This window comes from Anarhichas minor, unplaced genomic scaffold (assembly GCF_050575085.1).
Source record: "Anarhichas minor isolate MPS153535 unplaced genomic scaffold, ASM5057508v1 ptg000040l, whole genome shotgun sequence".
Classification (NCBI taxonomy): Eukaryota; Metazoa; Chordata; class Actinopteri; order Perciformes; family Anarhichadidae; genus Anarhichas; species Anarhichas minor.
The window spans coordinates 675,748-689,085 of NW_027466486.1; the positions used below are offsets into that span (position 1 = coordinate 675,748).

General features: G+C 42.5%; 1 protein-coding gene across 1 annotated transcript; it reads right to left on the minus strand.

Moving 5' to 3' along the window:
* Nucleotides 1-4: 4 nt before the first annotated feature.
* g2e3 (G2/M-phase specific E3 ubiquitin protein ligase) lies at nucleotides 5-7,727 on the minus strand. Its single transcript, XM_076108019.1, has 16 exons — nucleotides 7,685-7,727; nucleotides 7,203-7,300; nucleotides 6,512-6,613; nucleotides 6,263-6,387; nucleotides 5,953-6,121; nucleotides 5,594-5,700; nucleotides 5,150-5,266; nucleotides 4,509-4,633; nucleotides 4,268-4,403; nucleotides 3,793-3,963; nucleotides 3,516-3,670; nucleotides 2,490-2,674; nucleotides 2,247-2,419; nucleotides 2,130-2,169; nucleotides 1,740-1,905; nucleotides 5-1,426 (listed from the first exon to the last, which is right to left on the minus strand). Exons 1-16 carry the CDS (start codon nucleotides 7,725-7,727, stop codon nucleotides 1,086-1,088), a joined length of 2,253 nt encoding a protein of 750 aa, XP_075964134.1. The 3' UTR covers nucleotides 5-1,085.
* Nucleotides 7,728-13,338: the final 5,611 nt, after the last annotated feature.

Here is a 13,338-nt window from a genome sequence, read left to right on the forward strand (position 1 = left end):
AAAGTTTAATAAATGTATTTATGATCCACATTAAAGATAAAAGTTTAAAACATGAAGAAAACACAGAAAACAAGAAAGTTGAAGAAAATGACAAAAAAATAAAGTGATAATCAGGAAGTGAACAAATTATTATGAAGATATTAAAAACACTTTATAACTGATCCTGTACAAACCTAAATGATTCTACACTGCAGCACTTCATTGTTACTGTAAATCTTCCAGAATTTACCGTTAAGGACGTAGTTTTAAGGTTATAATATATAAAATATATCACAGTATTTCTGACGGATTATGCGCATATTTATAGTTATTGTTAAAGAAAAACAATCCTTAAAATATACCAAATCAAATGAGAAGCATCCACTAATATAGATATATACATATATACAAAGTGCCTTATTACCGCTAAGGTAATTAGTTAAAGTTATTAAATGAGGGTATTAATAAGACACATATTGTGAGGATCCTGTGGTTTCAAGTCTAGTTTGAAACTGAAAACATTTTATAATTTGGGATTCGAGCCAATCAGGAGGCAGCGATGTGAAGTCTTCAAACAACACGAGAGAACAAATAATAATAAATGTTCCTCAGAATCTGATCCAATCAGGATCTTTACATTTTCATTTCTCAGAAAACAAAAAACAACAACACAAACATACGGAAAATCTCATCAGAACAAGAAACAACAGAAGGGACGCACCGACACTGATATCAGGATATATATATATAATATATAATATATCTCATAGTGTTAGAGTCTGATCAATGATTCCAGTCTGTTCACACAGATCAATAATAAAACGCTGCTCTCTGATTGGTTCTCTGTATCAGCTGACGGTGCGCTCCTCATTAAAAACTTAAAACTATGTACAATAAAAATATAAGAATCAAAAGTAACTCCGAAGATAAAAGTTGTAAAGTCATAAAACATAAAAGATATTTATCAATTTACAAAACATGATGCAGAGAATATTTCACGACATCACATCGCAGGAAAAAAAAAAAAGTTTGTATTGTTTTATGAATTCAAAGTTTCAGATTTTTTAAAATCATTTGACTCTTCATCTTCATCTCCTCCTCCTCCTCTAGCTGGCTGTGAGGAGGAGGTGCATGTGGTGGCTGACTGCCTGCTCCATGGAGCTCTTGAAGGCCTCGTATGAGGAGGAGACGGGCAGGAGGAGGCGTCTGGAGTCGGGCTCGCTCTGAGGGAAGAGATCTTTGTCCCTCAACAACTCCTCCCTCCTCATCCTCAGTCTCATCCTCCCTCCTCCTCCTCCTCCTCCTCCTCCTCCTCCTCCTCCTCCTCCTCGCTTTACGGGATGGAGGAAGGAGATGGAGGGAGAAGGGAGGAGGCCGGCTGCTGGGAGCTCCTCACCTCCTGTGGAGAAACGAAGGAGGTCTTGCAAGGAGATAGAGCTCCTCCCAACTGAGGAGAGGAGAGCAGAGTGAGGAGAGAGGGGAGAGGAAACAAGATGGGAGGAGAGGAGAGGGAACAAGAGAGAAGAGAGGAGAGAAATGTATTTCCATCCTTTAAATAAATAAAATAAAATAAAATAAAATAAAGTAGTTTTTGGTTCGATGGTGAACAAAACCAAAGCTTCTGTTGCTGTGGAGACGTTTACATTTAAACCTCTCTGAGGTCCTGGGTCCAGGATCCACTCAGGAACCCGAGTCCAGACTTGAAGTTCAGGACCCTGAGTGGATCCTGGATCCTGGACCCCGAGTGGATCCTGTCTCACCTTCACAGTCCAGCAGGAAGCGTGTCCAGAAGCTGCAGACGGGCGTCTCTCTGCTGCGTCTGTCCTCCTGCTGGGAGACGAGGACGCTGAAGATGTGAGCGAGCGTCTGAGCCGACAGACGAGCCGAGCAGAAGACGTGACAGAAGAGCGACGGGTAGAGCTGCACCTGGACCACGTTTAACAGGGTTCAGGTCTGTGTACTGGTTTAGTATTTAACATCACGTCACATCTTTCTCTCATAATATTCACAGCGATCATCACTGAAGAACGGAACATTTTCATTTACTGATTAAATGAGACGTCAGATTTGAAGCAGATTTTGCACTGATGCATTGTGGGTTAAACAGACACAGGAAGAAGCACAGATGGGTTAATACGTCTTTAAGTCACCTGATCAAAGACACCCAGCGTCTGCAGACCGGCCCGAAACCTGCAGGAGACAAAACATTACAAATAATAATGAATAACTAGTTGGAGGGATCAGAGTCTCAAGAGAAGTCGGCGTACCTCTGCAGTGGAAGCTGCATCCTGGTGATCATGGTGAAGCCGACCACATCCTCCACCAGAGCCTCTCTCTCCTCCAGGCTGCCAATTGGTCGGTTGCAGCCGGCCAACTCCAGGAACTCCCAACTCGCCGCCATGACTTCCTGCAGCTCATCCACAGACTCCGCCTCCGCCATCTGAAACCAGCAACAATCATTAAACCTTTGGCTGGTGAGCAGCCTGTGCTGTGTGTAAAGCATAACTCACCCGGCTGACCCGGCGGGTGACGTGCGTGTCAGGGGTCATGTGCGTGAGGGAGAGCGGGCGGTTGGCCGGGTGGTTGAAGAGACACTGGTAGAGAGCGCGGGAGAAGAAGCCCACAGGAGGACCACCGTGAGCCAGAGAGAGAGCCAGCAGGCAGCCCACGTCGAAGTACAGGTCCTCCCTCACAGCTGCAGACAGAACACAGCGCCATGAACCAACCACGGGGCTCATGGGGCCTTCAAAATAAAAGTCCTGCTCCTCTACAGAACCATCATGACTAGAAGTAGAGATAACTAGAACAAGTCTTTAGTGCACAACACAGTTATGATGAAATCAATCATTAAAAATAAAGAAAGGCAAGTTTAATATCTTTGATAACTGCAGCGAGATAGAGCTCCTCCCAACTGAGGAGAGGAGGAGAGAGGAAACAAGAGAAGAGAGGAGGAGAAGAAACAAGAGAAGAGAGGAGGAGAAGAAACAAGAGAAGAGGAAACAAGAGAAGAGAGGAGGAGAAGAAACAAGAGAAGAGAGGAGGAGAGAGGAAACAAGAGAAGAGAGGAGGAGAAGAAACAAGAGAAGAGGAAACAAGAGAAGAGAGGAGGAGAAGAAACAAGAGAAGAGAGGAGAGGAAACAAGAGGAGAAACAAATGTATCCTTTAAATAGATGAAATAAATAAAATAAAGTAGTTTTAGGTTCGATGGTGAACATTCAGTGAAATCTTTTGTTGAACAGAACAAAAGCCTGTACTTATTTTACAAAAGATGTAAAACAATATAATCTAAATATCCAACATGTTCCCAATGTTGGATAAATAAACTGAGACTCTACGTGTTATAAATATTAAACTATTAACATGTTTCCAGCCTCCCCTCCCCTGGTTAAAGAAAACGCTTTATTAGAGGAGAGATTTATAATGAGAACATGAAGAATAAAGTGTTTTGACACTTTGTTTCGGTTGCTTTCTTTGTGTTAAGTGTTGGTCATACATGATGTGTTCAAGGACCATCGGAAAAATGAAAGATCCATACCCTGGGAGTCCAGCGCCAGGTTCTTGGATCCGTCTGGACCCTCGAACACCACAGAGTTCTGGATCTGCTGCACCAGCAGCTTCAGGAAGTAGTGCCTGGCCGTGTCGCTGTCCCGGAGGCTGCTGGGAAACGCAGTCAGCTGGTCGTCTTTGAACCTGGACGGAGCCAATGAGAAGAGACGAAAGAAAATGTTCAGAGGAGTAAAACACGTTGATTAATAACCGGGTGGAGACTAAGGTCACTGAAAAATAAAAAGGTGCGTTTGTCGTCCGCTCACCGGACGGACAGAGTGCGTGTGGGGTCAAAGTCGGGACTCCTCACAAGCTCCACCCCTGCAGACAGAGCCTGGTCCCCATCCACCTCCACCTGCATGCTGAGGGGACCGAGCTGAGGGCCCAGAGCCTGCAGGATCTCTTCAGGTGATCCGGATCCAACAGGTAACGCCGGCCTGAGAGAGGGAGGAGTCACGTAGCTGTCAATCAAAGGACCATTCATCATGACAACAAACACCTGGAACATCACCCGGTTAATCAACGGTGCGTTACAGCCGACGGAGGAGAGGTGCGTTAGGTTCGCGCACCTCTTACAGCCGACGGAGGAGAGGTGCGTGCGTTAGGTTCGCGTACCTCTTACAGCCGACGGAGGAGAGGTGCGTTAGGTTCGCGTACCTCTTACAGCCGACGGAGGAGAGGTGCGTTAGGTTCGTGTACCTCTTACAGCCGACGGAGGAGAGGTGCGTTAGGTTCGCGTACCTCTTACAGCCGACGGAGGAGAGGTGAGTTAGGTTCGTGTACCTCTTACAGACGACGGAGGAGTGGATGGGGGACAGGTGGCGTTTGGACAGCAGACTCCTCCTCTGTCCTCCCCGAGGAGATGAAACCAGGGAGGCTGGAGGAAACGAGCACAGACGTTATATGAGGATCTAGACCTGATCCGGTTCCCACCAGTGATTCATAATTAATAAACTACAGTGGGTCCATCAGAGACTCAGACCTCTTCCATCAGTCGCCTGTGTGCAGTCGCTGCAGGCCCAGTCTCTGGTGTCCGACTTCAACCCAGAACACTTCCTGTGACTCCCTCTGGAGCCACAGAGCCGGCAGCGAATCACCTCGAACCAACTGAAACAAACAACAACAACAACAACATGGTCACACACTGTGTGTGCTGCTCCAGTTAGTTTACAAACCGGATCAACGATGAAGCAGCAGAACCAGACATACACCTGGTGCCTAGTACCCACAATGCAACACTTCCTCTGACAGATGTGCAGAGAATGCTTCTAGAAGAACAGGATGATCAATGAAAGATCATTTTAATTTGAAAGACTTTAGAACTCAAAACAAGACTATTTGTTTACAAACAAGAACAATAAAGAAATGTGGATTATTTAGTTAGCTACACATCTTAGTGAGTTTTCTTTTTGTTGCTTTTTTACATTAATATGTCAATTTAATAGATTAATTGAATGAAAGATTGTCAGCCTCGATGTGCAGGATCAGGATGGTGTCTGTAATGACCCCTGCAGCCTGTAGGGGGAGCTAGTTACATTCTTAACATAGTTCTCCACCACTGCAGGTAAACAGTGTGTGAGTCTAACATCGTGAATGAAAACAGGAACATCAGAACTTAAATACCCCGTCTTGGCAGAGTGCGTTCGCCCGTTGTTGCAGAGGCAGGTGAGAGCGTCGCAGCGCGCATAAACCTCCAGCAGCTCTGAGTACGCGTTGGTCTCCAACTCCCATGATGCATCTCTGCAGACGAGAAGAAATTGAAAAAAGAGGTCTCCTGCTTTAAGCTTCATCCACAATAATACCGCGTTTTTAAAAACTAAAACGTATTCGTGTGGATGTACGAGCATCGTTTTAAAGGTCTCTGTTTCTGTTCGTCCACACTAAGACAAAACCCCGGAGTTCTCAAACTAACACGCCGTCTGTAGCGCCTTCAAACGCCTCTGATTTTTGGGGTTTTAAACCTCCGTACTAGTGTGGATGTAGCCTCATTTTTCCCCACAATCCCTTGCCTTCTGTGGTCATTGCCTACTGTTGTAGAGTTCAGGTGTGATCACATGACCACGTTACCTCTCTGGGATGTAGATTCCCATCCTCAGCATCTCCTCCTGGAAGCTCTCCTTGTTGCTACAGAGAGTACATCTGAAGAAGAAGAGGCCGGCGCTGTGGGCCTGACGCTGAGACACAGACAGACAGACAGACAGAGAGAGAGACACACAGAGAGACAGACAGACAGACAGAGACAGACAGACACATATTATATATATATACATAAATAAATGCATCTTTATATTCCCACATTGTGTTATCTGCTTATGAATTATTTTGTCTGTTCTTCTTAATATTATTTTATGATTTATTCTTTTTATGATGGCACCACTATGACTCCACACCTTTACGGCTGGTGAACATAACAAAATAAAACAGACCTGCACACAGTCTCTGTGGAACCAGCTGGAGTGGCAGGACGGACATTTGAGGACGGAGTAGCTCAGGACCGGATCGATGGGGTCCAGACAGACGGAGCAGGTCTGAGGCAGACTGAGGTCTAGACCACCACACAGAGACTGAGTAGGACTGTGGTCTGGACAGTAAGACCTGGATACAGAGAGACAGGGCGACCACGTAAACCGGTGGAGGTCAGAGGTCATCAGTGCTATCAATGCTATCAATGCTAGTAATGCTGTCAATGCTAGCAATGATAGTAATAGAACAAAGGTGTTTCCTGTGTTCACTCACGGGAAGAGTCCCGTAAACTGAGAGATGAAGCTGCGTTTCCTCCCACAGGGGAAGTGAACCGTCCTCCTGCAGCTTCTGACGTTACAGCCGACACACGCTCCCTTCCGCTTACAGCCGCTGCACATCTGGAACACACGTAAATAAACAGTAAACAAAGAGTAAGCACACAGTAAACGAAGAGTAAACACACAGTGAACAAAGAGTAAACATACAGAGATAAATAAGATAAAGATCTCTTTAATCTCTCACCAGTCGAGCCGAGCGGCGGATCTCCTGTTTGATGTCGTCCACCAGGAAACCGAAGACGCCCTCGTCCTCTTCTCCTCGCTGGTAAACTCCACAAGATGTCAGCTGAGACACAACACAGGAGAACAAAGTATCACACCAGACCCCCATCACACCTCTAGACCTCCATTACACCTCCAGACCTCCATCACAACCTATATCACTCTTTCACACCCTCCAGACCTCCATCACAACAGCCAGACCTCCATCACAACCTCCAGACATCCATTACAACCTCCAGACCTCCATCACAACCGAAATCACTCCTTCACAACCTCCAGACCTCCATCAGGACCTTCAGACCTCTATTACGACCTCCAGACCTCCATCAGATTCTCCAGACCTTCATCACAACATCCAGACCTCCATCAGAACCTCCAGACCTCTTTCACAACCTCCAGACCTCCATCACAACCTCCAGACCTCCATCACAACCTAAATCACTCCTTCACAACCTCCAGACCTCTATTACGACCTCCATCACAACCTCCAGACCTCTTTCACAACCTCCAGACCTCCATCACAACATCCAGACCTCTTTCACAACCTCCAGACCTCCATCACAACCTCCAGACCTCCATCAGAACCTGTTGATACCTCAGGAGTACCAACAGGTCTGTGTGAAGAGCTTCAGATCATTAAAACACAGACTCACCAAACAGAAGTAGTGGACGGAGAGTTTGTGCTCTTTGAGAGTCACTTTCTCCCCAAACATGGCCGGGTCATCATCACTGAGCCTGCAGAGAGCACAACCTGAACACACAGAAAGTATTATCATCGTATTATCATAGTATACTGGTGATCACATTTAAATACGAAGCTTCTTTCACACACGGTTCCTCATAAATTACTGAGTTTAATCTTTTACATTTTCAATGTTCACACACATGAAGAACATTCAGGAACATTCACATCTTTTCACACATGCGAAGACAACAAATAGACATCCAGAAGATGGAGGAGCCACAACACTTATGGATGACTGCTTTAAAATGAAACAGAAGAAGAAGAAGAAACAGAAGAAGATGAAGAAGAAGCAGAAGCAGAAGACAAAGAAACAGAAGAAGATGAAGATGAAGAAGAAACAGAAGCAGAAGAAAAAGAAGAAGAGGTGACAGTTAACAGTCGATCACTCACACTTGTCTGAGACCTGAGACCTCATCGTCTTCTTCTTCTTCATGTTGATGTGACGCGGCTCTGCAAAGATAATAATAATAATAATAATCTTTTTTATACAGAAAAAGTGCTTCAGAGACATGAAAACTGAAAATACAGATTTCGTTTTTAAGAGTACAATTATAAATCTGAAGAAGTTCAACAAAGCCAAGAAATAGAAACAAAGATAAAAGACAATGAATTATTATATATAATGAAAGTATTAAAAATATTTACCAGATAAACTTGTAGTGAATGAAGCTGCTGATTCAAGTGAAATAGCTACAAAGATGTATCTGTTACCGTCGAACATATTAACAAACCATATAAATACATCTAACGTTCCGTAAACATATTTTTATTAAATTATTAAAATTAGAATAATCAGAGAAACACGTTAAAGTGAGTTTTACAAGAAGCTCAAAAGTCACAACGTTTTAAAAAACAAACTTAAATGTATCTTCTTTATGAATAACATTAAAAGAAGAACTTACTTTTTACATTCAGGGATGAAACGTGTTAGATTTGGATTTATTCGCTTCGTTTCGTGACGAGTTATTGTTTGTGTACTTCTCACGATCCGTCGAGTTATTTTAAATTTCCCTCTTTCAAAACAAAAAGGAGCTCATTTCCGCTTCCGCTGCTTCTTCTTCTTCGGCAGTTCGGCTCTTTGTTTCCGGTTTGACGCTTCATCGCCCCCTGGTGGACGGAAGGTGAATAGCCTCGAGGCTAGTATCTCCACTTTCTGCTAGTTTATACTTTTACTCAAATATATCTCAGATCACTACGATCAATAAAGTCTTGTCTTAACCTATAATGATACCAAAATAATACATCATATAATGTAATAAAATACAATTCAATTTGATATATAATGTAATGTAATGTACTATAATGTAATAAAATACAATATAATATATTATAATATAATATAACATAATTTAAAATAATATAATAAAATATAATCTAATATAATCTAATATAATCTAATATAATATAATATAATATAATATAATATAATATAATATAATATAATATAATATAATATATTATAATATAACATATGTATTATATATGTATAATATGTTATAATATTGGCGGTGCAGTTTACCAGGATCCTCTGTGAGACTGAAGTCAGGGAGTTGAGTCAGACGTGTCCTTACCTTCCTCTCATGGGCCTCGTGCCAGTGGCACATGTGGGCGCTCGCCCTGAAAACAACTCAGACTGTGTGGGAGACAGAGAAACAGAGGCAGCAGCAGTATTTTTTGTCCTATAAATGTCCATCATACATAACTTCTCTTTTCTGCTCCAAACACGTTCTGAGTTGAATTGTTGTTGTTACAATTGTTGTAGTCTAAAAACACTGTTTTTATCCGTTCTTCGACTTGTTCGTCAGTCTGTCTGTCTTTGACATACATTTTATTATTGGAGGTGAAGATTCTGGTACAACTTTGAAAGGATACACCAAACGTCTTAAACACTACAAGTCAACACACGTCTGTCCCACACACCCCAATGCGTGAGAATACCTGTTTACTGTTACATCACTAAATTCTTTCTCCCCGGGTGGAATTCTTTTTTCCAGCGTCGGAGCGGCAACCTCGAACCCCGTCTGAGGAGGAATCAGCTAAGATCACTCCGCCGATCCCGTCCTCGTCGCCATGTTGATTATTTGTATTAATTTCCCTGTGAGAAATAAACATGATGAAAAACTGTCAAAATGTCTTGAAGTATATTATTGACACTGAGAATAATTCAGCTGAATGGTCAGAGCTCTTTCCCTTTTCTTACAAGTTACATAAAAAAGAAAATACTGATAAATGGCCACAACAGCCAACATATTAAAATGGAGTTAAACTCGCCTTTATGGCAGCTGTCATACAGCTGTCATACAGATGTGTGACTTGTGACATTACTTTAAAAGTAAAACAAGAATTGAGGAGCTCAGGAGAAGAGTTTCTGAGGGGAGAGTAACTCCCTTTGGTCGTGGACTTCAGGCTTTGAAACTTTACAACCTTTTAACGTACAAAGATATATATATAAATATATATAATATACATTCTATATACACTGCACACTTGTGGTCAAACTACAAAAAAAAGAGCTTACAGAGACTTCAAGTAGCTTATAATGACGCCATGAGAATACTGTTAAAGAGACCGAGATGGAGTAGTGCTAGTGAAATGTTTGTGGCTGCACGAGTCAATACTTTCCAAACTGTTTTAAGAAATCTCATGTACAAATTAATTTATCGACTTAATGATTCTGAAAATGAGATCATAGTTGTTTTAACCAACATAAGGTTTAGTAGCACACCAGTCCAGCTGTGGAGACATTGGTCCAGCTGTCTCTTTGTAAGTCATTGCTAGGCCTCCGTACTTTAATTGTTTGTGTATGTCATTTGATGTATTTGTCTATCTGGACCCTGAGACTGAAATAAAGTCTATCTCTACACTAAAGGACAGGGATGAAGCAGAAAAGATCATAGGTCCTCTTTAATGCTTCAATCATTATAATACAATAAAATAATATTATTCTGAAGTGGTCCATTGTGCTTTTCCTGTAACAGAGTACTTCTACACTGTCGTATTAGTACTGTTACTGTAACAGAGTACTTCTACACTGTCGTATTAGTACTTTTACTGAAGTATAAGATGATATGTGAGTACTTCTTCCATCTCTCACAGGAGCAACTTGATAAAGAGCAGCAGACAGCAGAGTCAGTTTGAATCAGGAGTTCACTAAATCATCAGAACTAATAAATCAAAATAAAACTATTCAGTGAAGGAGAAACAAACTGACGACACATGATGTATGATCACCATAGCAACACACAGGAAGGTGCTGGATGTGTTTACCCCCCCCCCCCCCCCCCCGGACCAGAAAGGTGAGCAGTCCAGCTGGGCTCCATCAGTCCTACCTTCAGGGCTCTGTTTTTATTGTGCCTCTCTTGTTTCGGAGTAGTCCTGGGAGGAGATAAATCCACGAGGGAGGGATTTAAGAGTTGTGCCATTTTGGAGGCAGAGGCAGCTTTCCAGATGTGTGAGTCAGAGCTGCATTTGAGTTCTGGTCTCAACCTCTGCTCGTGCACAGTGAACATCGGGTTCTCCTGCTGCATTTGATGTCAGTAAGATTTCTTTGGTATATTTGGAATATTTTGGTGCGTTTGAGCGCATCACTGCTGCTTTGCGTTGATTCAGAAGATGTGTGGGTGAAACTTCTTCAGCGTGAGTTGGTAGTTGAAGCTGAGGAAGCTTCACTTTCTGTGGAACATAGCCCGGTATAAGGAGAAGGTTAAAGGCGCCTTAATGAGAGTGGAGAAGTTAGTGCCAGAGGCTTACAGACAGCGATTCTGATGTATTACCACCCAATGTTGACTTTGCTGGAGAGAAAAGCAATCTTGTTGATGGTGTAAGGCTGAACATCTGTGAGCTTGTGATGTTGGAGGAATTTAAAGATTGTGCGTGATTGTGTTATGTATTTAAATGAGCAGAAAGCTCTAAACCAAACAGGAAGTCTGTGTCATATTTTTATGTTTAAGGTGTCATATTTGAACTCCTCCTCCTAGAGATTTGACCCGATTGACTTCAAATTCGGTCAGTATATGCTCTTTAGACCTTGGCAGTGAAAGGTTACTCAAAGATCAAAAAATTATCGAACTATGTATCCGTGGCCCGGCGGCAATAAAACACAATTGGCCATGAAACAGGAAGTTGTTGTAACTCGGCCGTACATTGCCTAATCTGCTCCAAATTTCTCATATGTCATAACATCCTGACCCTATATGACAACAGAATCACAGTAATAGCGCCACCTAGTGGCAACATGAAGTTACAGGTTGTGTACTTTGACATCCTAATCCTCACAGATTATTCAGATTCATCTCACATTTAGTCAGAAAAGCCTTAAGCATTTGATAATGCTTCATTGTGAAGATTGTAAGAATTCGTTAAAGGGCAGCGATGTGGCGGCTCAGCGAATTTCGATTCTTCGCCGTGAATGAATAAACTGGTCAGATCTTTCCCAAATTTCACATTTGATGGGACTCCAGGCCTGAAGACATCTGCACGTCAATTTTGAATCATAGTCGTAGCGCCACCTACTGGTAACAGGAAGTAACAGTCTATACTTTGGCTTGTTTCTCTTAGTAAGTTAATCAGATCGACTTCAAATTGGTTCCAGACAAATATAAGATGTTCATAATACCAGCCGATGAAACTTTTGAACTTTTGTGGAATGCTGTTGCCGTGGCGACGCATTCTTCGCCAGCGGTTTTGAGGGGCCGAGATGTACAACATTTAGCAAGCACATGTATCATATGTAGACCTAAAAAAAGGTCTGTTAGTACTATGCTCTAAACCCAACCGGAAGTCGGGTTTGAGTTTTGTTTGAATGTTTTTTTGCCATTTCCAGGTGCTGTACTCGCAAACTCCTGCTCGAGAATTTATCAGATCAACTTCAAATTTGGTCAAGACAATTTAAAAACATGTGATGAAAAGTTCTCAAAAGCTAGAGGTTTCATGGAATGGCATGGACGTGGTGTGGCAGCAATGTTACATGGTTCGCCATCATACATCAAGTTGTTTTAACTGGACTCTATTTGTCAAAAATGTCCCAAACTTGACATGCTTGATGAGTCATTGCTTGAGAACTTCTGCATGCCAATATTGACTCATAGTCATAGCTCCACCTACTGGCAACCTTGGACGTAAGCAGAATTCTATAATTACAGCGGTCCAAACACTGAAGTTATTGAAAGGGTTCGTGGGCACACCACCATAAAAAGACTTCTCTGATCTAAATATGTGCAAACTAAGATGTTTGGGGAGCAAAAATGAGTAGTTAGTAATTAATAGTTTTCAAATCATAAATAGTACAGTGAATTGTTTTTGTTCGTTTTGGAGCCAGGCTGTAATGTAAAGTAATTTCATATGTGAAGTTTGTTCAATAAAATCAACCTGCACCCAACCTAATTCATGTTGTAAATTAGACAACATGGGATCACTTTTTGGCTTAAAGTTATTTCTCTACATGAAGATGTTTCTTTTTCCAAATGGAACAATAAATTCTGCCATTTCTCCTCGACTCTTCCAGCTTTGAGTCACTCAGCAGTGATTGTCAGAGCTACCTGCACAAACAAACAGTTGGTTTTAAGACCTGCATTTACTTTGACAGTCTGTCATGTTTCAAACACTAAAGCGCATTCACACACATTCAGGTTTTTGGTAATATTTGCAGGCTTACATTTATGATTGTATCAGAGGTACACTCATAACATTCGAGGCTTAAGACCTGGTAAAATGACCTGGCTACGCCGCTGGTCCACACAGGAAATACAATCTAACTCATACAAGCAGTGTCTGATGGTCACAGAAATGCATGGCCGCATCAACCAGAGTCCTGCCAGTACTCTCGACGTGCGGGAAGGTGCGAGGGCCTGTTCAATGCTGCTTGCAGCTTTAATTTTGTCATGATCCTGGTCACTTGATTGCAGACTGCTCAGCCTGGAGACAGAAGCAGCAGGAGGCAGCTTCCAGGCAGCAGCCAAAGGGGGTGGAGTTAGTGAAAACGGTGACCCCCGTTAGCCAGGCCGCTGCTGCAAAAGTGCCTGATGCTTGCTTTGAACCTGTTAATC

Coding starts and splice junctions, on each gene's coding strand:
- g2e3 (XM_076108019.1), bottom strand. CDS start 7,727: ATGAAGAAGAAGAAGACGATGAGGTCTCAGGTCTCAGACAAGT. Junction 5,701..5,952: donor TCCACAGAGACTGTGTGCAG/GTCTGTTTTATT, acceptor TCTGTGTCTCAG/CGTCAGGCCCACAGCGCCGG. Junction 4,404..4,508: donor ACAGGCGACTGATGGAAGAG/GTCTGAGTCTCT, acceptor CGTTTCCTCCAG/CCTCCCTGGTTTCATCTCCT.